At 39.6% G+C, this 25,296-nt stretch overlaps 1 protein-coding gene across 1 annotated transcript in view; it reads left to right on the forward strand.

The window, feature by feature from the left end:
• The window catches only part of UGGT2 (UDP-glucose glycoprotein glucosyltransferase 2), a 198,247-nt gene that overhangs the window by 171,654 nt on the left and 1,297 nt on the right, over positions 1-25,296 (forward strand). The window contains exons 32-39 of the mRNA XM_006832064.1: positions 1,487-1,582; positions 5,182-5,266; positions 8,472-8,654; positions 9,121-9,281; positions 10,387-10,501; positions 17,859-17,975; positions 22,337-22,463; positions 25,149-25,247. Of these exons, the coding sequence (XP_006832127.1) occupies positions 1,487-1,582; positions 5,182-5,266; positions 8,472-8,654; positions 9,121-9,281; positions 10,387-10,501; positions 17,859-17,975; positions 22,337-22,463; positions 25,149-25,247 (983 nt within the window). The remainder of the gene's footprint in view (positions 1-1,486; positions 1,583-5,181; positions 5,267-8,471; positions 8,655-9,120; positions 9,282-10,386; positions 10,502-17,858; positions 17,976-22,336; positions 22,464-25,148; positions 25,248-25,296) is intronic.

Here is a 25,296-nt window from a genome sequence, read left to right on the forward strand (position 1 = left end):
ACTAGCTGTTGATGGAGAAGGGTTCAAACCCACTCATGTAGACATGAGTTAGAGGGGAACGTAAGTTTGACAGACATGATGTGGCACTGTAGGATAAGCACTGAATCACAAGGTTGCTTTGAATTGCAAGGTCAATGGTTCAAACCCACCAGCATCTCCTCGGAAACCCTATACAGGGATGCTGTGAGTTGGAACTGACTAGACAGCACTTAACAACAACAACAAATGTTTGACAGAAGATAATTGATTAGATTTTGGGTATTTTTTAAATGATCTGACCAAGAACTTCCATAGGTAGAGATGAGAATGAGTATAAATTTCATATTATGGTTGGTACACAAAAGGATGGATGCCAAAGCCAAACCATGCTGTGCAGAAAGGCAGAGCATGGGCGTGGGGGTCCTGATTGCTCCAGTACATCAGTGTCAGGTCTCACACTGCTTCCGTTCTTAGTTTTCACTCTGATTTACAGTGGGGCTTTCCCCACATAATCAACTCTGCTTTTCTTAGTTGGAGGATTACAGTAAGAAGGTATTAGAAAAATTACTTCCGTTACAATAGTTTGTATTTAGCAAACACATTTCACTGATAATTGCAAGTTGTTTTCCAAATTTTAATCATTTGAGATATCAGTGTATGTGAAAATAAGACTATTAAATAATTGTTTAAAATGAGATGAAAAAGAATAATAAAATGGATAAAATGAATACTCCAAGTTAAATATTCCATGATTTTTGCATATGGGATGGATCATACCAAAGGCTGGTCTGGATCCAGAAAGTAATGAAAATGACAGGTAGGCCCCAAATTAAGCTGCAGTGTAAACTGCTAAGTGGACATGCCTCCTCTAAAGTGCATGGAGTGGAGAGTTTATAAATCAGAGGAGCCTTATGGCATTTTGTGAGGGAGCCACGTTGGCAGCGTTCAGAATCTACCCTAATAGCACATATGTAGATCCTTGCTATGGGTATCCATTTCCATATTCTGTTTTCTTCCTGCCTTATTAGCCTGTCTGAAGTTTCAGTGCATAGGAATGGCCATGCTAGACCTCAACTCAATCTTTTTTGTCAAAACAACTTTGAAACTCTCAAAGATAGACTCTATTCTGTCTGTTATAACCTGTCCCTCCAAAAAGTAAACTAAGGAATATTAATTGCCTCATGTCATTTTAATACTATTGTTGTTGTTAAGTGCCATCAAGTCAGCTCTGACCCATAATAACCCTGTATAAGATTTCCAAGGAGCGGCTGCTGAGCTTGAACTGCCGACCTTGCTGTTCAAACAGACTTTGCAGTCCAGTGCCACACCAGTATACCCATTTTAATACTAGCAGTTTATAATTGTTGAGATGAGATCATTTTTTAAAGTTTAATAACTTCATTTTGAAAGCCTTTCATATTATTATTGCTTATCAAATTTAATTTAATTTTGTTATTAAATTTTAAAAATGTATATTAAGAAGCTGTCAATGATTTCTTTTTCCAAGTTTCACAATAAGGTTGCATAAAGAAGACAAAAGGGAAACAGATGTTATCAACATTTTTTCAGTTGCTTCTGGCCACTTGTATGAACGCTTTTTAAGGTATGTATCTGTTTCTTTTAGTTAATGTTTTGAAAAGGTACCACACTGGCATGGTCCAGTACTCCAAAAGCATCTCTCACTTTGGCTTCCTGGGTGTCCTACTCTCTTTCCCACTACAAACCAGTATTATTAATATAATTCTTGTATCCTGTCAAAGATTGTTATGCATTTACCAGGTATATATAAGCAGATAGGTATGTATATGTATATGCATACATATATATGCATACACACACACACACACACGTATGCTTTTTCTCTTTTTAACTCCTTTAACCCAAATAGTAATAAAGTATATACTGCTTTAAACCTTGCTCTATTTTTTTAACTTAAAATTATAAAGTAAAAAATCTATTTTTAAATCAGTAGACTTTCATGAGTGTCACTTGGAACAGAGCTTTTCTTTAATGCTCAAAACCAGATGTACTTTTATCCCTCACTTTTCTGAAGTTCACTTTGTACCACATCGCTTTTATGAAAGACCTACCTTAGGACCTATTTCCTCAACCTGAAAGAAATTGGAAGAGGATTTTCAATTTTACTAAAAAAGGCAAAAAGCAAAACTAGAATTCACATTTTTTTCCAGCTGACCCTTTAAAGAGGCAGCATTCGCCTCGAGCAGCAAGAGTGGCATTGCCAAGCTCCTTTTCTGGGAACCACATCAGCATCTCAGCATCATCCCGCGGGGTTTTGAACTTTATCTGTGAGCCCTATATGTTAGGGGTACTTTCAGTTTCATGTACTACTTGGTAGGTTAATTTTGGGGTCAGGGAATACTAAAAAATTTTCTCGTTTAAACGAATGGATATTGCTCTTTGTTTTGTTTGCCATTTTGCCTTAGGAAAGGTTTAGTAGGGATGCTCTACCTTTGGATAATGGGGGAACCTGTAACAAGATAAGTGACAAAAGGGCTATCATAAATTTTTCTTTTCTGGTGAATAGCTTTGTTCAAATAACAGAAGGCTAAGGAGAACTAAGTATATTTACGAATGACAAAGGGTTATTTTTAACACTTTCTACAAGAATAAAAGAGATTGCCTAATTAATGTTTCAATTACAGTGTAGATATTTTAAAATAGAACTCTAAATATGCTTGCATTTTCTCTGAATGGTTTAGGATAGGAAAAAAAGTGAATTTGTTCAACGAATTTATCAGTATAGAGAGATCATTCAACTCTTAAAGTTTTGCATGCCTAATAGTAATAGGAGTTCAGGTGTGGCACTGTAGGGTCAGCACTGGATGCTAACCACAGATTGGCAATTCAAACCCACCAGCCACTCCTTGGAAACCCTGTACAGGGTGATTCAGAACTATGTTGACTGTACTTAACACCCTCAGCGCAATAGTAATCACACTCTGTCATAGAGTCAACATTCAATTCTAATTCAGTGGAACAAGGCTGTTTTAGACTACCTTCTCTTTGTCAAATTAAAAAATTAAAAAGCAATTAATTTAGTGATGTCATATGCATATATATAGTTTTTCAAGCTTATATGTTGCATGCTTGAACAACCATAATATTTTAAGATACAAGGGGACGTTTTAAAAGTTCATGGAAAATTGAAATTAAAAGATAAAAATAAATATAAACTTTGTTTCTCAACATAAGCTCCATCAAATTCATTTTTTGTTTGGGGAACTTTTTGTTGTGAATTGAGTAAAGGTTTTCCAGAGAAGATCATCAGTTTGTACCCAACAAATCACACACTTAGTTTCATCTCAGTGATTGCCGTCTCCTTCCTATAACAACACTTAACACCGCTTCCTCCCTGTGTTCCTCTTTCCATCCCCACCTCCTTCCCAACCGCTCTGAATCTTGTCCCCAAGTAAATGCTGTCATTTTGATCTTGAATGGTTCACCATTCCATGGTGAACATGCTTGATAAGTATTGTTCCTCCCATCTGCCTGTCTACCACTTGGTTGAAAATTGGGCAATGAGAGTAAATTCCATTCCAGACCTGAAGGGTGACCGAGGGCTATGGTCTCGGGTCCCTCTAGTCTCTTTCTGACCAATAAGCATGGTAAGTTCAAGACATGTTTATAAGCAATGATACCAGCTATTTAGTCCATCCCTAAAGAACTTTAAGGTCCTGGGAATTGAATCATGTCATTGCAGAACTTTTTGCATGATTAATTGAAGAAAAATGTGTGTCGTTTAAATCTTTTTTAAGATTAGGAAGCAAACATGTCTGACGGAGCTAAATCAGAACTGCACAGTACATGCCTCATTGGTTTCCCATTGAAAAAACATGTCTGACGGGCTAAATCAGAACTGCACAGTACATGCCTCATTGGTTTCCCATTGAAAAAACATGTCTGACGGGCTAAATCAGAACTGCACAGTACATGCCTCATCGGTTTCCCATTGAAACCCTCCCCGAATTTCCCTTGTTTGATGAGAGGAGTGAGCCAGACAGAGCATTGTTGTGATAGAGAAGGATTCTTTGGTAAAGCTTTCCAGCATGCTTTTCTGCTAAAAAGTTGGCTAACTATCTCAAAATACCATCAAAATAGGCAAGTGTTGTTACTGTCTTTTGGCCCTCCAGAAAGTCAGCAAGCAAAATGTCTTAAGCATCACCAAAAATGTTGCCATGACTTTTGCTCTTAACTGGACCACTTCCACCTCTTAGTAATCATTGCTTTGATTGTGCTCTGTCCTCAGGATTGTTGTTATTGTTAAGTACTGATTAATGGCTACCCTGTATAGGGTATCTGAGGAGCGACTCGTGAGTTTGAACCGCCCATCTTGCGTATCAAACCAACCTTGCAGTCGAGTGCTTATCCTATAGCACCAGTATTCCAGTCTTCAGGATAGTACTTGCAAAGCCATATTTCATATCCTGTTAAAATTCTTCAAAGAAATACTTCAGGATCTTGATTACACTTGTTAAAAGTGTCCATTGAAAGCTCTGTTCTTATTTGTAGTTGATCTGGGTGCAATAGTTTAAATGCCCATTGAAAGTTGGCTCAGCTTTAATTTTCACTCAGAATTATGTAAGATAAACCAATTGAGATGTCTACAGTGGGTATTGTTTCTGCTTTTAATTGTTGGTCCTTTTCAGTTAGGGAACCAACACGATTGTTTCTTCACAAATTTATGTGCGTGGTCTATTGCTTTGGGCTTCATCTTCAACATTGTCTCATCCTTTCTCAAAGCAAGTAAACTGCTGATTCTTTGGGACATTGTCCTCATAAACTTTTTGTAAAACATCAACGATTTCACCATGTTTCCAAGTAAACATCACCATACATTTGTTGTTCTTGTTTCAGTCTTGAGAAGTTCTATGTGGCTCTTACAGGTTTTCTGTTGTAAACTGGTAACTTTCTTAGTTCCTTAAATTAGCTCTTGCTCCAACATGTTACAGCAAGTTAGTATGAGTTTATTTTGTGCAAACAAATTATAAAATCCTTGCATAGGTTTTTTTCATAATAAATATTTTCCATGAACTTTTTGAAGACCCTCTCATATTTCAGTCTGTTACACACTTTTTTTAATTAATAGTGAAAACTTCTGACATGGAATGTTTAAGCAATTTAAGAAAAGTAGGATGAACTCCTCTTAATGTTATTTTATAACAAGTTTAATCTTTTATACAGAATTATGATGCTTTCTGTTTTACGTCACACTAAAACACCAGTGAAATTCTGGTTTCTAAAAAATTATCTCTCACCAACATTTAAAGTAAGTACGATGATCTTTTTATTTTATGATTCTAGATAAATTGGTATTGAAGGCCACCAGCTGTCCGTTAGTTTGTTCTAGTCTTGTGACTTGCACTAGTCTGTGATGCTGGAAGCTATGCCACCAGTATTTCGCATACTAGCAGGATCACCCATGCTGGACAAGTTTCACTAAAGCTTCCAGATTAGGAAGACGGACCTGGTAATGAGTTTTTAAAAGAAATTGACCAATGAAAACCTTATGAATAGTAGTGAAATGTTGTCTGGTCGGGTGCTGGAAGATAAACACCTCCAGAAAGATCCACTTTCTCAAAGTAGGGTTGACCTGAATGACATGGATTGAGTAAAGCTTTCAGGACCTTCATATGCTGATGTGTCTGTCATGACTCAAAAAAAAACAACACTACAAGTATCAGTTAATAATCAGAACATGGGACGTATGAATTATTAATCTGGGAAAATTGGTAAATTAAAAATTAAATACAGTGCATACAAATCAGTATCCTAAGCATTAGTGTGCTGAAATGGACGGATAATGACAGTTTTGAATCAGACAATCATATGGCCTGTTATGCTGGGAATTAACAAATTGAGTAAGAATGGTGTCAATTCATCATCCAAAAAAAGTTTCCAAATCTATCCCAAAACATGTAGCTGTCAGCGATTTAAACAAGCTGATATTGTTGTTACATGCCATCGAGTCAGTTCCGACCCATAGCAACCCTGTATAGGGTTTCCAAGCACCAACCAACTAATGTCAAAGATGAAGAAATGAAGGTTTTTACCAATTTTTGTGTTCTGAAATTTATCAAACAAGCAATTCAGATGCCTTGATTGGAATGCAAAAGTTAGACATGAAGAAATGCTCTTGTTGCTAATTGTCATCAAATCAATTCCAACTCATAGTAACCCTATTTCCAAGGAGTAGCTGGTGGATTTGAACCACTGACCTTGTGGTTAGCAGTCGAGTGCTTATCCTACAGGACCACACCCAAACTCCAAAGAAGGAATAGGAATAGTAGTTTGAATATAATGTCCTGATAATAAAAATGACACCAAGATGATAAATTTTTACAAGAACAGTTTATTATTAATTTAATATACCTTTTTTCAGCAATATAAACAAAGACTGTACACATGGACTTTGCAAAGGCATTAAGTTGACTATGTCTGTGGGAACAGTGATAGAGAAGTGCAGTGCCATACGTCAGAGCTAGACCAGGGGCTGACTGCAGAACTGACCATGAGTGGCTACTGTGTAAGTGCGAGTCAGCTGAAGAAAATTAAAACACGTCTACAAAAGGCAAAATACAACCTTGACTATACGCCACCTAAATTTAGAGACCATCATTAAACCATAATGACCAAAGACCAGACAAGTTGTGGGATGACATCACAAATATCATATATTAGGAAACCAAATGATCAATTAAAAGGCAAGAAAGAAAGAAAGGGCAAAAATGGATGTCAAAAGAGACTCTGAAACTTGTTCCTGAATGTAGAGTGGCTAAAGTGACTGGAACAAATGATGAAGTAAAAGAACAGAACATTTCAAAGGACAGCTCAGGAAGACAAAGTAGAGGGTTATAATGAAATGTGTAAAGACCTGGAGTTGAAAATCAAAATGGAAGAACATGGTTGGCATTTCTCAAGCTTAAAGAACTGAAAAAAAAATAAAAAGTTGAGCCTTAGGTTGCAATATTGATGAATTCTGTGGTCAAAATACTGAACAGGAAGCATCAAATATGATGGGAGTTATGCAAGTCACACAAGAGTTGGTTCACACGTTTCAGGAGGTCGTGGATGGTCAAGAAATGGTGGTGCTGAAGAAGAAGTCTACGCTACATTGAAGGCGTTGACAGATATCAGGGTTCCAGGAATTGACGAAATACTAGTTGAGATTTTTCAATAAATGGATGTAATGCTGGAAGCCAAGAAATTTGGAAGACAGCAACCTGACCAACTAACTGGAGAAGAGTCTTGATTTGTGCCCATTCCAAACCAGAGTGATCCAAGAGAATGCTGTGATCATTGAACCATATCGTGACTATCACACACAATTAAAATCTTGCTGAGGATAATTCAAAAACAGATGTAGTCATATATTGGTAGGGACCTGCCAGAAACTCAAGCTGAATTCTGAAGAGGACATGGCATGAGGGATACAATTACTGATGCCAGATAGACCTTGCCTGAAAGCTGAGAGTACCAGAAAGATGTTTGCTTGTGTTTTATTGACTAGGAAAAGTATTTAACTGTGTAGATCACAACAAATTTTGGCTAGCATTACAAAGAATGGGGCTTCAGAATGCTTAATTATGCTCCTCCAGAATCCATGAGTTAAAATCAGGAAAGCTGTGCATCATGGTTCATCACACTTTTTCATTCTGTATGCTGAGCAGATAATCTGAGAAGCTGGGCTATCTGAAGAAGAACGTGACATCAGGAATGGAGAAAGATTCATTAACATAACCAGGACTTGAAGTATTTACGAAGATATAAGATTTTAACCTTGCCTATCGTTTACACTTTAACATAAAGAAAACAAAAATCCTTATGACTGAAACAGTAAACAACATAATGAAAAATGCAGGAAACATTGAAGTTGTCAAGGATTTCATTTTACTTGAATATATAACCAATGGCCATACAAGCAGCAGTCAGGAAACCAATTGGTGGATTGCTTTGGGCCAATCTGCTATCAAAGACTTCTTTAAAGTGTTAAAAAGCAAGGATGTCACTTGGAGGATTAAGGTGTGTCTGAGTGTAGCCAGGATGTTTGTGTGTGCATTTCTAACCAACCAACATACTGGCATACACATAAACTGTTTGATGCATAGGTGTTCCAAAATCCAGAGGCTCTTTCTAAAGCCTTGTTTTTTCCAGTCAAACATTAATAGTAAATGTTAGAGATCATATATCTTAGTAATAAGCTTGCTAGCTAACACAGTATACATTACATTAAATTACATAGTTTTATATTTATATTTTTATATTTGCCAGTATCTTTATATATCTCATTAGTAGGTGTAAGTTTTATAAGAAGTAGTATGTAGGCCTTTTATCTGTTAGTTTGTAACAATTTATAGTAGTCTCTACCTTTTAAAATGGTTTTGGTATTTTATTGCCTCTAAAACAAAACTCCTCTCTCTTCCTTGAATATACTGAACTTACTGTTTGATTTGTGTTGTGTGTTACCTTTTCAGGAAGTAATTCCTCACATGGCTAAGGAATATGGATTCCAATATGAGCTAGTCCAATATAAGTGGCCCCGTTGGCTTCATCAACAAACTGAAAAGCAGAGGATTATTTGGGGTTACAAAATTCTTTTCCTTGATGTCCTTTTTCCTCTAGCTGTGAACAAAATCATTTTTGTTGATGCCGACCAGGTAATAAGATTGATTTAACTGTTGTCTTGAACAGTGTTCATCTGTATTTTACAGTTCTCTGTGAGTACAGTCAGGATTGACTCAATAACAATGGATTTGTTGGCTTTAAAAGAAAAACACATATACACATAAAAAAGATTTTGAATTGCTAATCACATCTTGACATACTAAATGATATATACTTGAATAATGTTTAAAACCTCCCCCAAATATACTTTGTTTAAAATATCTTCCTTAAAAATGATTTAACTAATTTAGTAAGAGCACTGTCAAGTAACCTAAGATACCAACATTTTCTGTTTTTGTGATGCCGAGAGGTAAAAAACAGGAACTGGTAAATTCACATTACAGGGGAAAAAACTGAAGACAGTTCAGTTCTCTGTATTTCTCCTGGAGTATAATGCTAACTTGCTTGTGCTCATATAATTGTACAGTAGTCCTCAGAGAACCTATCATCATGATTTAGGTTGTGAGACATGACCTCAAAGAGCTTCGAGACTTAGACCTGGGCGGAGCGCCTTATGGGTACACTCCATTCTGTGACAGCCGCACCGAAATGGATGGGTATCGTTTCTGGAAAACAGGATACTGGGCGACACATCTTCTAAGAAGGAAGTATCATATTAGGTAAGAAAATTTATACTCTTAACTTTTAGTAAGTAAATAATGTCTTGAATCACAGGATTCTGTTTACTTCGAAATAACAGCAAACAATTATGTAGTACTTACGACGCGCCCATTACTATTCTAGGTCTTTACATACATAAGCTCATAAAATCTTTACAACGTCCTTTTCATGTACTGTGGTCATTCCTGTTTTATAGATGGGAAAGCTGAGGTACAGAGAACTTCTATAACTTGCCCTTCCTTACGCAGCTTGTCCATAACTGAGCCAGTTGTTAATCCCAGATGTGTGTTTGTTGTTGTGTGCCATCGAGTAGATTCCAACTCACATAGACCCTGCATAGGGTTTCCAAGGAGCGGGTGGTGAGTTTGAACCACTAACCTTGCAGATCAAACCAACCTTGAGGTTGAGTGCTTATCCTAGAGCGCCACACCAGGACTTAGGTTGTTGTTGTTGTTGTTGTTAAGTGTTGTCGAGTTGATTCTGACCCATAGCGACCCTGTATAGGGTTTCCTAGGGCAACCTGGTGAGCTTGAACCGCAAACCTTGCAGTTCAAATGGCTTTGCAGTCTGGTGCATTAACCCACAGTGTCACACCAGGACTCCAGGACTTTAGGTAGTATGGCTCAAATATATGCTCCAGGCTACTACAGTGGCACTGCAGGATCATGTGCTGGACTGCAGGGTTAGTAGTTCAAACCCACCGGCCGCTTCTTGGAAACCCTGTATAGGGTTGCTCTGAGTTGGAACCAACTCAAAGGCACTTAACAACAACAACTGCTCTCAAAGATTTAAACCTGATTTCTCCCATAACAAAATGAAAACACTCTCCAAAGCAGTTACTGTTTTCAAGGGTCATGGGTTTCCTGAGATCTTAGAAAAGCCTGAGCTAAGCCTCAAAGAATGTAAGTCCTAAGAATAGTCTAACAAACTTCAAGTCCTTGGAAGTAATATTAGGCATTAGGAGCAAATGTGAAGAAAGTTAAATCTTACGAGACCCAAGGATATTGATAGTTAAGCTAATGCCATCTCTGGAGCAGTCCATGTGGAGTGGAGGAAGCTGAAAAGACAAACAGTATGGACTTTGAGAACTCTTCATTTTTGCAGTGCCTTGTACGTAGTGGATCTTAAGAAGTTCAGGAAAATCGCAGCAGGTGACAGGCTCAGGGGTCAGTACCAAGCTCTCAGTCAAGATCCAAACAGCCTTTCAAATCTGGATCAGGTAAGTCAGGTACTCCAAGAGTGATTGTCAGTGCCTAGTCACTGCTTCAAATACCTGCCTGGAAATTTTTATGTCTTGTGTTATCAACCTTTTTTTCTCAGTCTCTTATCCTTTATGCAATTCTCTTTTATAAATCTCTGCTTAAATATAAGAGTTCAAAACTAATGATTTTTCTTTCTTTTTCCTCAAGCCCGTCCCCCTCCCCAAACACTACATGCAGTAACTGTATGTAGTTAGTCCATCGTTGTCCTCATCTCATCTGTCAGCATTTAAACCTGCGCAGGGCTCTCTCCCTTTAACTTGTAAGATGAATTCCCTTCGTTGTATGCTCCATTGGGCTACCACCATATATTTTCTTTTTCCTAACACCCAAACATCTTTTGACCTTTCCATACATTTCCTCATGATTTTACCCGAGATGCTTTAGACAGGGACCTGTTGAAGCAGCAGCGGAAGACTCGGTCGCCCTTTTACTCCACCATTCCTGCTTTGTAGTTCCTGTTAGCGCATTGCCACTGAGTCCCTTCTGACTCTTAGCAGCCCTGTAGGAAACAGTAGAACTGCCCCATAGGGTCCTGAGCTCTATCCAGTCTTCAAGAAAGCAGACTGTGGAGTGGCTGCTGGGTTCAAACACCAGACCCACTCCTACCTTGTGACCTTTATATTAAATGTTTCTTCTGCCTTGAATTCTCAAAGATACCTACAAGGTCAGCTCCTGTACCTTCATCTAAACACAGAGACCTATGCCGCCTTATTTACAACAGTACATTCCAGCCCCAGCTAACCAATCTGAGTCCTTGTCCCACTTTGTCCAGTCGGTTTTCTCCACAGCACTCATTATCTTTAAATATTATTGAATTTTTTATTTTGTTATTTTCCCCAGTAGAATGAAAGCACCTTGGTGAGCTCAGAATCTTTGTTTTGTTTTTTGATGTCTCAGAGCTTAGGAGGCTGCCTGGCACGTCAGAGGTGTGTTGAGTAGATATTTGCAGAGTGAATGAACGGATTTGAGACTCTGGTGTGTTCTAAACAATAGCAAGGAGGCCAGCATGGCCAGAACAGAGGACGGAAGGCAGAACACAATCGTAGGACAGGAGAGTTGGGAGATAACAGAAGGTCCAGTTAAGGGATAAAATGTAAGCTCATTTAAAAAAAATCTAGCATTTGGAAAATTACAGGTCAGAGTACCACTGACTTAGTCAAGATTTATTCAGTGTTGAAGCAGTGGTTTCAGGGAGAGGAAATCATTCTTGGAAAACTGGGAGAACTCTTAACTATGTATGTGTGTACATGTTAAATAGGATCTTTTCCAAATTACCAGTTAATTGAAAACTGATTTAGAGTCCTGATGTGGCACTGTAGGATAAGTATCAGCTGGGCTGATAACCACAAGGTCAGCAGTTCAAACCCACCATCCGCTCCTCTGAAACCCTGTACAGGGTTGCAGTGAGCCATAAATGACTCGACAGCACTTAACAACAGAAACAAAACCTGCTGGGGTATAAAGATATACCCCAATTACATGCCAGATTTAGAATGACTGGTGCCATTTTGTAGAATTCTTTGTAAACTTATCAATAGAGTGGAACCCTTAGTCTTAAATATAATGAAAGTAATGTTGCCTATCGTCTATCTGCCTATGGAAAACTAAAGCAAAGATTTTTTGTGAGCCATCCAGAGTCTATCTGGAGGGTCCCCACAGCACTCCATCACCATATATGGTGGGTGATTGCTGTTACTCTGAGGGGGAGTACCTTCCAGACCCACTAGTCTACTCAGAGACCTCTCACTAATGTCAAGTGGTGTCTTTTTCTGAAGCACTTCCCATTTCTTTACAGTAAAAGGGTAAAAAAATAATTTTTTTACCTCTCTTTTCTTGAAACTAATCTCTTGACTTCCATAATACCAAACCTTCCTGGTTCTGCTCTGCTGTCTGTAGCTTTGGTATAGATACTTTATTTGTGAACTATTCTTCCTCTGCCTTTTTCTCAAATGTTACTACTCTCTAAGTTTCTGCCTTGGCCCATGTCTCATTCTGTACTCACTCTGTTGATAACTGTACCTACTTCTTAAATGTTTCCTAATCTCTGTCTCTACTTCCCGAATGTCAGACCTACATATTAAATCTATATATCAAAAGAGCCACTGAAATGCCTAAAATTTATCTCAAATTGGAAAGTAGAAAACTCATGTTCCCCCTATGCTTTTTCATACATCAGCAAATGCCACTTAGCTGCCTGTTACAGGTTGGGTTACCCAGTAAACAGAGTCTACAGTGAGACTTAGCTTGCAGGTTAACCAGTAAACAGAGTCTACAATGGAACTTAGCTTACAGGAAGTTTATTCAGAGGTGCTCTCAGGACCAACAAGTCTGTGGGGCAGAAAGGAAGCAGAAGTGGGTAGAGAGAAAGGTTGAGCTCCAATGTGGTATCAGCAAAGGCCTCACACAGAAGTGACTCCACAGGGAATCCTGAAGCCAGATGACTCGTCAGAGTTGTCACGAGTTTGGGTGAGGAGTCGAAGTCTTTATTCTTTCACATCAACCCATTCTTTATGGGTTGCCCCCAGGAAGAAGGTGACCTTAGCTGGGAAAGCTGTCTTCTCAGGGCAAGTCCTAGAGATGGCTGACAGCTGAGAAGTCAGTCAGCTGTGCTCCCAGCAGCTAGGAGAATCATTTTAAGTGTTAGCTTTGGTGGAGTTTTCAGATCCAGATGGTGATATGAATGGTACTCACAGCATCCACTAACCCACTCTTGGACAGCATGGATCTGCTTTTTGTCCTTTGTTCTGGGGAAACTTTATGTGGAAAGTGAGTGGGGCAAAGTAAAGCTCATACCACTAAAGCTGGTCTCAGGACCACACTTTTACCTCTCACCTCCCTCTGCTATCTTTTCTAGAGTTCCCTAACCTAGTGACGTGACCTAGAACTTCATTGCTCAGGGTTCTGAGGTCCCTGGTCTCAGTGTCTTGGAAGCTACTGCATTTTTTTTCTTTCCTCTAGAAATTAAGCAAGTGTTACCAAGAGATGCCCAAATAAATCACGTGGGTGCTAAACACATTCCTCCCTGTCTCTACTATAGAAAGGATCTTTGGATTAGGTGTTGAACTGTTAACTGTAAGGTTGGCCGTTCAAACCTATCAGCCAATCCATAGGAGAAAGATGAGGCTGTCTGCTCCCATCAAGATTTTGTTGTTGTAGTTAAGTGCCATCGAGTTGATTCTGACCCATAGCGACCCTATATAGGGTTTCCAAGAAGCAGCTGGTGAGCTTGAACCACCGACCTTGCAATTGAAATGACTTTGTAGTCTGACGCATTAGCCCCAAGTGCCACACCAGGACATCAAGATTTACAGTCTCAAAAAATGCGACTGTACAGGGTCGCCATGAGTTGAAATGGATGTGATGGCAGCAGGTTTGGTCTTTGGGTGTTTTCCACAGTACAACAATCTCTCTAACTCTTCTCCATGCCAATGGTGATTCCACTAGGTATATGGTCAAAATGACTCCCCAAGAATTTTGGGTTTCTTATGTTAAGAGACTCGAAGCAAAAATTGCCATCTTGGCATGGAGAAGAGTTTGAGAGATTGTTGTACAGTGGAGTACACCAAAAGACCAAACCCACTGCCATAAAGTGGATTTTAACTCCTGGCCACCTTGTACATAGTGAATAAAAAGGTGTTTCACCTAAAGCACGTAAAGCAGTACTTGGTTAATTTATAAATGCATAAATTCATAGCACTAAATACCTCTACTAGATAAGACTAAAAGTCTCAAATAAATAACCTCAACTTTTACCTGGAAATTAGAAAAACAAGAGCAAGTGAAAACCACAATAAATGAAGATGGGCATGGAAATCAATGAAATGGGTAAACAGAAAATTAGACATTTTCATATGCTTCCTTATGAAACCAAAAGCCGATTCTTTGAGACGAGCAACAAAACTGATAAATTAGTTGTAAAAAAGATAAAAGATAACAACAACAAATACACGAATGGACTTGTAATGGCACATACATGGAACAGATATTAAAAGTAATGGAGACTGTTATGAACAAATTTATGGCAATAAACTCAAATTGCTTAAAAGACACAAGCTACCAAAACTCACTCAAGAAATTGAAGAAAATATGTTTCTAGACCCAGGTTTTGTCATTAGTGAATTCTATCCAGTATTAAAGAAAAAAATAGTATCAGTTCCATATAAACTCTTAGAAGATCAAAGAAGAGGAACATAAATCAATCCTTGGCATTCTATATATGCTTTGACCCCAAAATGTCCATGTCATTGCCACATGCGAAACACATCCATCCCTTCCTATCATCTCAAAAGCTTTAACTCCACCTCTACGTTCAAAGTCTCATCTTCTAACTCATCTAAATCAAATACAAGGGGCTTCAAAACCTTGGTGGGAAATTCCACTCGTTTTATTATTATTATTATTATTGAGAATTTGGTGACACTTTTCAGAGCAGACCAGTGCTCCATTCAGCAATTAATGCCCATTTTGTTTAATCTCATTGATTGCAGCCCCCGCATTGTAACATCACTTGTCCCACTTCCTCCCTGTTTCCTGTGTCCATTCCTTCTCCTTTCCTAACCCTTCTGAGCTGTCCTTGGATGAATGCAGCCCTGTGGATCTCACATTGTTGATGACTCTAAGGTGTGCGTGCCTCATTAGTGTTAGTGTTCCCCTTATGGACCTGTGTGTGGTTTGGCAGAAAATTGAGCCACAGAGGTGATTTCAGTTCAGCTGAGGGGTGACTAAGGACCACAGTCTCAGGGTTCTGCCAGTCCCTATCTGACCAGTAAGTTTGGTCTTTTTTATGATTTTGAGTTTTGGTCCACATTTTTCTACCACTATCCTTAGGAGCTTCTAATGGGATCCTGATCAGAGTTGTTGGTAACAGGTAGCCAGCACCATCTAGTTCTTCTGGTCTTAGGGTCATGAAACTGATGTTTGTGTGGCCCATTAACCCACTGGAAGTGTTACCATCCATACTTCTAAGAAGCATTCTGGCTGTACTTCTACCAAAAAACAATTTGTTCTTCTGGCAGTGCTTGGTACTTTCATTATTCTTTTCCAACAGCATAACTCAAATGCATCTTCTAGGGTCTTCCTTACTGTTTTCCAACTTTCACGTGCATATGAAGTTATAGTCAATTGATTTTTTTTACAAGGGTGTCAACACAGTTCTATGGGAAAAGACTAGTATTTCAGTAGACTATGGGTCTTTTGGTTATGGGAAGAGGGGAATACAAGAGAAGAATATGTGAACTGATCAGCTAGGATATGAGAGAGAACAGACTAGAGACAGCTTATTTCATTGTCTGACAACATCAAGGTTCCACTTACAGATTCACATTCATGAAATTAGCACATAGGCAGTTAGCATGTTATGTGTGATGTGTGTTTCCCCAGCCATGATCAGTTGGCTGGGTAAGGGACAGAGGTTTGCCTTTAACCAGGATTGTGATTATGTCAAGAAAGTACAGCTAAGATAAGACAGCTGAGGTTGTACAGTTGCAGTTGCACACACACCATCTCCTTTTCCTGCTGCCGAGTCTGTATGTACTTAGATTGGCAAATAGAGGACTTTGGCAAGGGTTTCCCAAGACTACCCTAGATTGATGATTCACTAGGCCTCACAGGTCCCCCTCATGGCTGTGAGTTAGTGCAGAAAAACAATATAAGAAGGAAACCAGGTGTGAGCTTCCAAGAGTCCTTCTCCAGCAGAATCAATCCAATGTGCTTAAACAAGAAACTCCACAGCATCCGTGAAGCGTTGCTGGTTGTGAAGTTCATTAGAAACCCAGTGCCCAGAATTTTCACTGAAGACTGGTCACATCGACACCCTTTGCTAGTTAGGTACCGAAACGAGGCTGTGTAAGGAAGAGAGTGGGAAAATCAACAATTGTGAACACAGGGCCTGGCAGTGTTCCGTTCTGTTGTAAGGGCACCATGAATAGGTAGTTACATAGTTGTTGTTAGGTTGCTAAGAACACCTAACAACAATAGACTCCTGGTAGGATGCTGTAGGATCAGCACTGAAGTGTGAACCACAAGGTCAGCAATTCAAAGCCACCAGCTGTTCCCCGGAAACCCTACAGAGGGTCGCTGTAAATTAGAACCAACTCAACAGCACTTAACAACAACAATGGAGACTTAGGCTGCTAAGAGAGGATACAGCATGGCCCAAACAGTTTGTGAAAGGCTGCGGCTAAGCACACATTGACTCCGCAGAGGAAAGACTTGCTGAACTGTGTCTGTGAAGATGACAGCCAAGAAAACCCTGGGGAACAGTTCCACTCACCATACGTGGGGTCACCATAAAGCAGCATCTGATTGAGAGCAGCTAACAACAAAAGATGAGCGCAAACCGACTCTGAGTCCCAGAGAAGCACGTTTATAAGGGTTTGGGCTCCAAGCAGTGGTGAGGGATTAGGAAAGGAGGTAAACTAGGAAACTAAGGTAAGTGGAGGATTTGAGTAGAGAGTGTGAAGTCTGAGACTGGAAAGGTCTGAAATGTTGTCTCAATTCACAATATATTTTATAGTTTCATGGATTCGAGCAGAAACACTAGACGTCTGGATCAGAGAAAGACTTTCCTCACAGAACTTCTTGTGTTGGTGAGGTCACAGAATGTGCCACATCCCCATTGAGGTGACACATGAGGGCAGATGTCACTTATGCTTCCAGAGTGGATTTGCGCCATAGAAAAGGAATCCTCAAATTACGAATGTCCGGGTTTACACAGAAAGGCTAACACAGGCACCCAAGGTAATACAGAGAGCCTGAAAGACCTCCACTCTGGGATGTAAACAAACGCTCTGGAGAAGAAGACTGAATCACTTTGGAGGTCTCTATTTTTAACTTTATTGGGTATGTTTGCTATTCAAACATCTTTTAACCCAATTCTAGACAACACTGTTTTTGTATAGACAACACTGACTATACAGAATGTGAAACTGTTGATGAAGCACTGTGTTCTGACAGGGAGATGAAAGGCAGCCTTGGATAGAATGGAGTCTGGTGGTGAGCTACGAAAGCAGTAATAATATGGGTGTAGAGTGAGGGCTGACGCCCAGGGACTCAGGCAAACCTCCAGCCCACTGGGAGCACAGTGACTTCTACACCCTCTTCATCCTCCGTGGTAGGAGAGGTGTGCACTTGGTCCCAGTGCTTAGGGTCAGTCTTAACACACGATGATTGTGTCAAATGAAGTATTTAAAACTTAATAAATCTCAACTTCCGATTTGCACATTTTTAATGATCTGCTCATCTAAATGGCATTGTACTTCAGCTTTTGCTCAGACTGTTTTTAAACCTGTAAGTTTAAATCATTTTCTTTTGTAGGATCTGCCCAATAATATGATTTACCAAGTAGCCATTAAGTCTCTTCCCCAAGACTGGCTGTGGTGTGAAACGTGGTGTGACGACGAATCTAAACAAAGAGCCAAAACGATTGATCTGGTGAGTGTCTGTGTTCTCATTTGTACATAAGCAGATACTGAAGTGCTCCAATGGGAATGCTTTCTGGTTTACAGATACAGTTGACAATATACGGTCTCATTTTCCTTCTGCCCAGTCTGTTATATATGTACTTGTTGTTGTTAAGAGCTGTTGAGTCGTTTCCAACCTATAGCGACCCTGTATAGGGTTTCCAAAGAGCAGCTGGTGAGCTTGAACCACCGACCTTGTGGTTCAAACAACTTTGCGGTCCAGCATATTAACCCACAGCACTACACCAGGACTCCATATATGTGCTTAGATTGGCAGATATTAGTCTGTGCCAAGGATTCCCCAACACTGTCCTAAACTGATGATTCACTAGGATGCACAGGGCTCTAAATACAGCAAAATAACCCATAGGAAAGCCAGCAAAGGGAAAAGGTGCATGATACAGAACCAAGAGGAAACCAGGTGCGAGCTTCTGAGAGTCCTCTCCTGGTGGAATCAAGCAAATGTGCTCAAGCAACATGGAGTTCCACAGCATCCATGAAGCAATTAGTAGTGAAGCTCATTAGAGACCAGTGCCCAAAATTGTTACTCGGGGCTGGTCACACACGCACCTCTGCTTGGCAGGTACCAAAATTCCCAGTTCCCCAGAAGGAAAGCAGATGTTCAGCATAAACTGCATTGTTTACACAGTTTGGGCGCAGTGTGCCTTTCCTGTTAACGATGGTAGAACCATCGCAAAATCGATGTTCCCAGATGCAGCCAAGGATCAACTTTGCAAGCAGGACTTGGTAAGTATAGCAGTCTTGGCTTGCTCTGTTAATTCTTGTCTTCACAGGGTAGTTGAAAGAAAGGATATCAACTAACTGAGTGTCTATGAATTTGCTGGCATCTTAATATATCATCAATTCAGTTTTCCTGGTAATATTTTCCCAAATAAAGGCACCAGGGTAATTCTGGGTCTTTTTAAATCATCCTCTCTGTGTCTTTTTTGGCTTAGAGTTTCATTTTAAACAGTTTGTGCTACACAGGTTAGCTTTCCTAGACGTAAGTTCAAACTAATACATTTATTGCCCAACTGTTCAGAATGTACATTATTTTCAATAGCAACAAAATATTACAGTACCTTGTCTGATCATTTTAATTTTTTTGTGCTAATCTTAACTGTAGAATTGTTGTTTATAAGATCTTCAGTGGAGGGGAAAAAAAAACAAAAACATCAAATCTTACATTCATACAGTTTAAGCAAAATTGTTGTAGTTGTTGATAAATGCCATCAAATCAGTTCTGACGCATAGTGACCCTGTATAGAGTTTCCAAAGAGCAGCTGGTGAGCTTTAACTGCTGACCTTGCAGTCAAACCAACTTTGCAATCCAGTACATTAACCCACAGTGCCACACCCAGGACTCCTTAAACAAAATGTACTCTTGAGGAAACTGCACATAATTGTTTGAATAAAACAAGGGAACACTGAATGGTTTAAAATTAGGAAAGTGTTGGCCAGTATTGTATTATTTTACCATACTTATTTAATCTGTATGCCCATCAAATAACTAAAGAAGCTGGAGTATATGAAGACCGTGGCATCAGGATTGGAGAAAGACTCATTAACAACCTATAATATACAGATGATACAACTTTGCTTGCTGAATGCAAATAGGACTTTAAAGACTTATTGATGAAGTTCACTGACCACAGCCTTTGGTATTGGTTGCAGCTCAATGTAAAGAAAACAAAAGTCCTCACAACTGGACCAGTAAATAACATCAGGATAAATGGAGAGAAGACTGAAGTTGTCAAAGACTTCATTTTTCTTGGATCAACTATCAGCACTCATGGAAGCAGCAGTCAAGAACTCAAACAATGTATTGCATTATGCAAATCTGCCACACAAGACCTCTTAAAAAGTGTTCAAGAGCCAAGGTGCCAGGACTAAGGTGCGCCTGATCCAAGCCACAACAAGCATATGTATGTGAAAGTCGCACAGTGAATAAGGAAGACCATAGAAATTGATGCATTTGAGTTATGGTGTTGGAGGAGAGTATTAATACCATGGATTGCCAAAAGAACAAACAAATCTGTGTTGGAAGATGTACAGCCAGAATGCTCCTTAGAAGCCAGAGTGGTGAGACTTAGCCTTTCATACTTCAGACATGTTATCAGGAGGGGCCAGTCCCTGGAGAAGGATATCATGCTTGGTAAAGTGGAGGGTCAGCAAAAAAGAAGAAAACCCCCAATGAGATGGATTGGCACAGTAGTAGCAGTAGTGGGTTCAAGCGTGGCAACAATTATGAGGGTTTCAGTCTCTGGTGCATATGGTGGCTATGAGTTGATATCAACTTGATAGCACCTAACAACAACTTCCTCCCATAGCCATTCAGCCTGTGTCTCTGTCCGTGTATGTATACACAACACTGTTGTTCCAAGGTTGTGTATCACTGTTTACCTCTGCCCCCTTTAGCTCTTACATACTTCCCTGTGTCTTCATCATGAATATCATAAAAGTAACAGCAGTACATTGACAGGGAGCTGTCAAAAATTCAAGGCTGATTTAGAAGAGATCGTGAAACGAGGGATATCATTGCTGATGTCAGATGAATCTTGGCTAAAAACAGAAATACTGGAAAGATATTTACTTGTGCTTTATTGACAAAGCAAAGGCATTCAACTATGTGGATCGTAACTGTGGATAACATTGCACAGAATGGGTATTCCAGAACACTTCATTGTACATAGAACAAGGGCAGTCGTTAGAACAAAACGAGAGGACACTGAAGAGTTTAAAATCAGGAAAGATGTTCACCAGGGTGGTATTCTTTCACCATACTCACTCAATCTGTATGCTGAGCAATAATCTATAAAGCTTGATTATGTGAACAAGCATGTGGCATCAGGATTGGAGGAAGATTCACTAATAGTCTGCTATACGCAGATGACACAACCTTGCTTGCTGAAAGAAAAACGGACTTAAATGCTTACTGATGAAGATCAAAGATTACAGCATTCAGTATGGGGTCGCTTCAATATAAAGGAAACAAATCCTCACAACTGGATCTATAAATAACGTTGTATAAACGTAGAAAAGATTGAAATGGTCTAAAACTTCGTTTTGCTTAGACTCATAGTTTTAATGGAAGCAGCCATCAAGAAATCAAAGGAAATATTGCATTAGGAAAATCTACTTCAAAAGATCTCTTCAAAGTATTAAAGAGCAAAGATGTCACGTTGAGGACTAAGGTGTGCCTGACCAAAGCCATGGTATTTTCAATGGCTTCATATGCATGTGGAAGTTGGACTAAGAATGAGGAAGATGAAGAAAAATTGACGCATTTGAATTACGATGTTGGCAAAGAATCTTGAAAATACCATGGACTGCCAGAAGTACAAACCAATCTGTGTTGGAAGAAGTACAGCCAGAATGCTCCTCAGAAGTCAGGATGGTGAGAGCTCATCTCTCGCACTTTGGACTGATTATCAGAAGAACGTCATGCTTGGAAAAATGGAGGGTCAGCAAAGAAGAGGGAGCGCCCCATGAGATGAGTTGACACAGTGTCAGCAACAATGGCCTTAAACCTGGTAACAGTTATGAGGATGGCTCGGGAACTGAGCAGTTCTGTTGTGCAGAGGGCTGCTATGAGTCGGACCTGTGTCCACAGCACATGAAAACAACACTCAGAATTGAAATGTGCTTTGAGGTATAAAATACACACCAGATTTTGAAGATTTAGTACAACTAAAAGATATAAAACATCTCAATGAACTTTTATATTTGATTACATATTAAATTATATGAGTAAAATTATATATTATGATACATAATAATGTTAGCTAGCATTTCAGATCTATGAGGTTACGTCAAATGTACTATTACATTTTATTTTCCGTGTTCCTTTTTACATTTGATATGTGGTGACTAGAAAATTTTAAGGTACTTAGGTTGCTTACATCATCGTTCATTTGGGTACCAGTTATCTGAAAGTAATATGGAGAAGGCATCCTGACTCCTAGAAGCATTCGGCCCCTTGTTGTTGTTGTTATGTGTTATGGAGTAGGTAACAACTCATAGTGACCCTGTATAGGGTTTCTAAGGAGCATCTGGTGGGTTTGAACTGACAACTGTGTGGTTAGCAGTCCAGTGTTTCTCCTGTAGCACAACCCTACGCCCTTAGTGGGAAACAAACAAAACCCCACTTGTAAAAGGAGCTGAGAAATGTCACCCCTGGTTGGACAACTACTTCCTAGTACTTGCTCTATGGTAAAAGCAAGCTAGCTTCAGTGCTGATGACCATCCTAATCATCTGTCCTTTTATGTTTCCTGAAATACGATGTTTGTCTTTTGTTTTGTTTTTTAACAAAGCTTTATTTAAACTTCTAGTGCAATAACCCCAAAACAAAGGAACCCAAACTAAAAGCTGCTGCCAGAATTATCCCAGAATGGGTGGAGTATGATGCTGAGATACGACAACTGTTAGAACACATCAAAACCAAGAAGAGCAACTCAAGTAAGTCACCAGCCTGCAGTGGCCGGGGGGCCACAGGCTCTATTTATAGAGACTCAAACGGAGTATAAACTCGTTTCTTAGTGAATGTATCAAATGAATAGGTCAGATGACTTTAAGTAAACCTCTGACATGATTTAGAGCTTAGTTTTCTTGTGCCCTAAGCTCCCAAATTTAAGACACGAGTAGAGAATATTCTCCTCCCGGGATGTAGTTTCACTTCAAACCCCTCCATAGATGGGGTGGTTGTTGTTGTTGTTGTTGTTAGGTGCCATCGAGTCAGTATGGACCCATAGCAACCCTGTGCACAGCAGAACAAAACACTGCCCAATCCTGGGCCAACCTCACTATTGTTGCTACGCTGCGTCCATCGATGCTGCCACTTGGCCAATCCATCTCATTGGGGGTCTTCCTCTTTTTCCCTGACCCTCCACCTTACCAAACATGATCTCCTTCTCCAGCGACTGCTCCCTCCTGACAATGTGTCTCAAGTATGAGAGACGAAGTTTGGCCATCTTGGCTTCCAGGGAGCACTCTGGCTGCACTTCTTCCAACGCAGATCTGTTGGTTCTTTTGGCAGCCCATGGCACTTTCAATATTCTCCTCCAACACCATAACTCAAATGCATCCATTCTTCTATGGTCTTCCTTATTCACTGTCCAGCTTTCGCATGCATATGAGGTTATTGAAAATACCATGGCTTGGGTCAGGCGCACCTTAGTCCTTAAGCTGACATCTTTGCTCTTCTACACTTTAAAGTGACAGTTAGGTAACCATTATCCTCAATCACAAGAGGCAGTCCAGAAATTCTTGTTTAAATGTACAGGTTCACCTTTTATTTTGGGTGTTGTGTAAGTACAGGTTCACCTTTTATTTTGGGTGTTGTGTAAGTACAGGTTCACCTTTTATTTTGGGTGTTGTGTAAGTACACAGTGGCATAGCTGGATCTGACTCCTTTTTATGCTTGATGTTCAGCACTCTCCTCATATTTTTAAAGACTCCTGATTCTCTTTGGCCTTGGACATGTTTTTACTTTGAACTTTTTACAATCTCCCCTTTCCCCACTTTTCTCAGTTCTCTCATTCCAGAATCTTAGCCAGTTGGATTTATACCTTTTGAATTAATCCTACACATTTTTTATATTTTCTGTTTATATTCGCCTGGAGTTTTTTTCCCCTTCAATCTATAGTCTAGGAAAATTCTGTCATTTTTTTCTTCAACCTTCCTGTTGATTTTTTTCTAGTGGGAAGAGTCGATCACTTCTAAATCTCTAAGAAATCTTTTTTTTAACCTGTTTGCTCCCTTCTGATTTCCCTTTGTTCTTGTTGTATGGCTTCATTGTTTTTCCAACTATCTCTGGAAGATACTAATTAGAATTATTTTTAGTGTTCTTTGGTTATCTTTGGTTCTTTAGAGTCAGTTGTTTTATATATTAATCTTTTTCTTTTGTAAGTGGTGATTCCCCAGATGACTGGAGATGCTTGGCTCTTTGTATACATTGGTAGCTCTAAATACATGGGCGTCCTTGTGTGGCTCTGTAGAATAAACACTGGACTGCTAACTGCAAGGTCAGTGGTTCAAACCCACCAGCCACTCCTCAGAAACTATACAACAACGAATACATAGATGTGGTATCCATTTGGCGGGATTCGCTCCGGGATGTATGGGTAGGCAACAGAACAGAGCCCAGCTACACCTCACCCTTGGCCAAAAGCCAAAATAAGGCCATTTTATTCAAGAGCAGTAACACTTATATAAGAATCTTGCCTCCAATAGACAGATTATTCACTTTCTTTCAGTACTGGTCTTCCACTTTTTATCTTAGAATAAGCAACAGGCTGTTCTTTTTTTTTTTTTTTAATTTTGGGATATAGAAAAACAAAAGCACTGCCAGGAAAAGATTTTCCACAGCCAACTCTTGGGTTGCTTCATTCTGGCTCAGATCCTCTGCCCATCCCTGTTCTTTCTCTGTTGGGAGGTTCTCCTGCTCCTCGAGGGGGAAAATCCTGGTTTTCTGTGAGCTTCTGAGTGGATGAAGCTGTGAGCTTCATATCCCGGCTCAGCTCCCATGATTCCTCCCTACCCCCTCGTCTGAGCTTCTCATTACCATTTCCGTTCACACTTAGCGGCTTCTCACTGGAATTTGGTCAGGAGGGAGACATCCTTAGCCATCATGAATTATGGAACAGAATGCATTTAAATGACATTTTAACTATTTGCTCCCTGAAGATGTTTTTAGTTCTGTGTTGTTGGGCTTTTTTTCTCTTTAAAAATTTCAAATTAAATATATTGTTATGAGAATACACACAGCAAAACCTAAGCCCATTCAGCCGATCCTACGTGCACACTTCAGTATCGTTCTTGGAATTGTGCAGCCTTTCTCCTTTCCGGAGCTGTCCCTCCGTCATTAACCTAAGCTCAGTTTCCACTAAGGTTCCTGTCTAATCTCTCCAGTTGCGTTGTCAGTTTGATCCTATATGGATAATCCTTAAAAGAGAATCAGTCTCAAGACAGACATACTTTCTTAGTTAAGCTAAACTATTGTTTGGTTTCAGAAAGACGTGAGGGGTATTTATAAAGGTTATCTCAGGGCAACTGCTTCAGAGGATCATCTACCTCCATGGCACCAGAAAGGCTAAAATCAGTGAGAACTTGAAGTTCTGTTCTATATTTCCCCCTTTTGATCAGGATTCTTCTATAGGACCTTTGATAGCCATGCTCAGTACTGGAGCTGGACACCATCCAGTTCTTCTGGTCTCATGGTGGAGGAGATAGTTGTTCGTGGAGGCAAGTTGCCACACAGCCCAGATCCTCCTCCTCTTTCTGGCTCACCTTT

This window comes from Chrysochloris asiatica, unplaced genomic scaffold (genome assembly GCF_000296735.1).
Source record: "Chrysochloris asiatica unplaced genomic scaffold, ChrAsi1.0 scaffold00005, whole genome shotgun sequence".
Taxonomy (NCBI): Eukaryota; Metazoa; Chordata; class Mammalia; order Afrosoricida; family Chrysochloridae; genus Chrysochloris; species Chrysochloris asiatica.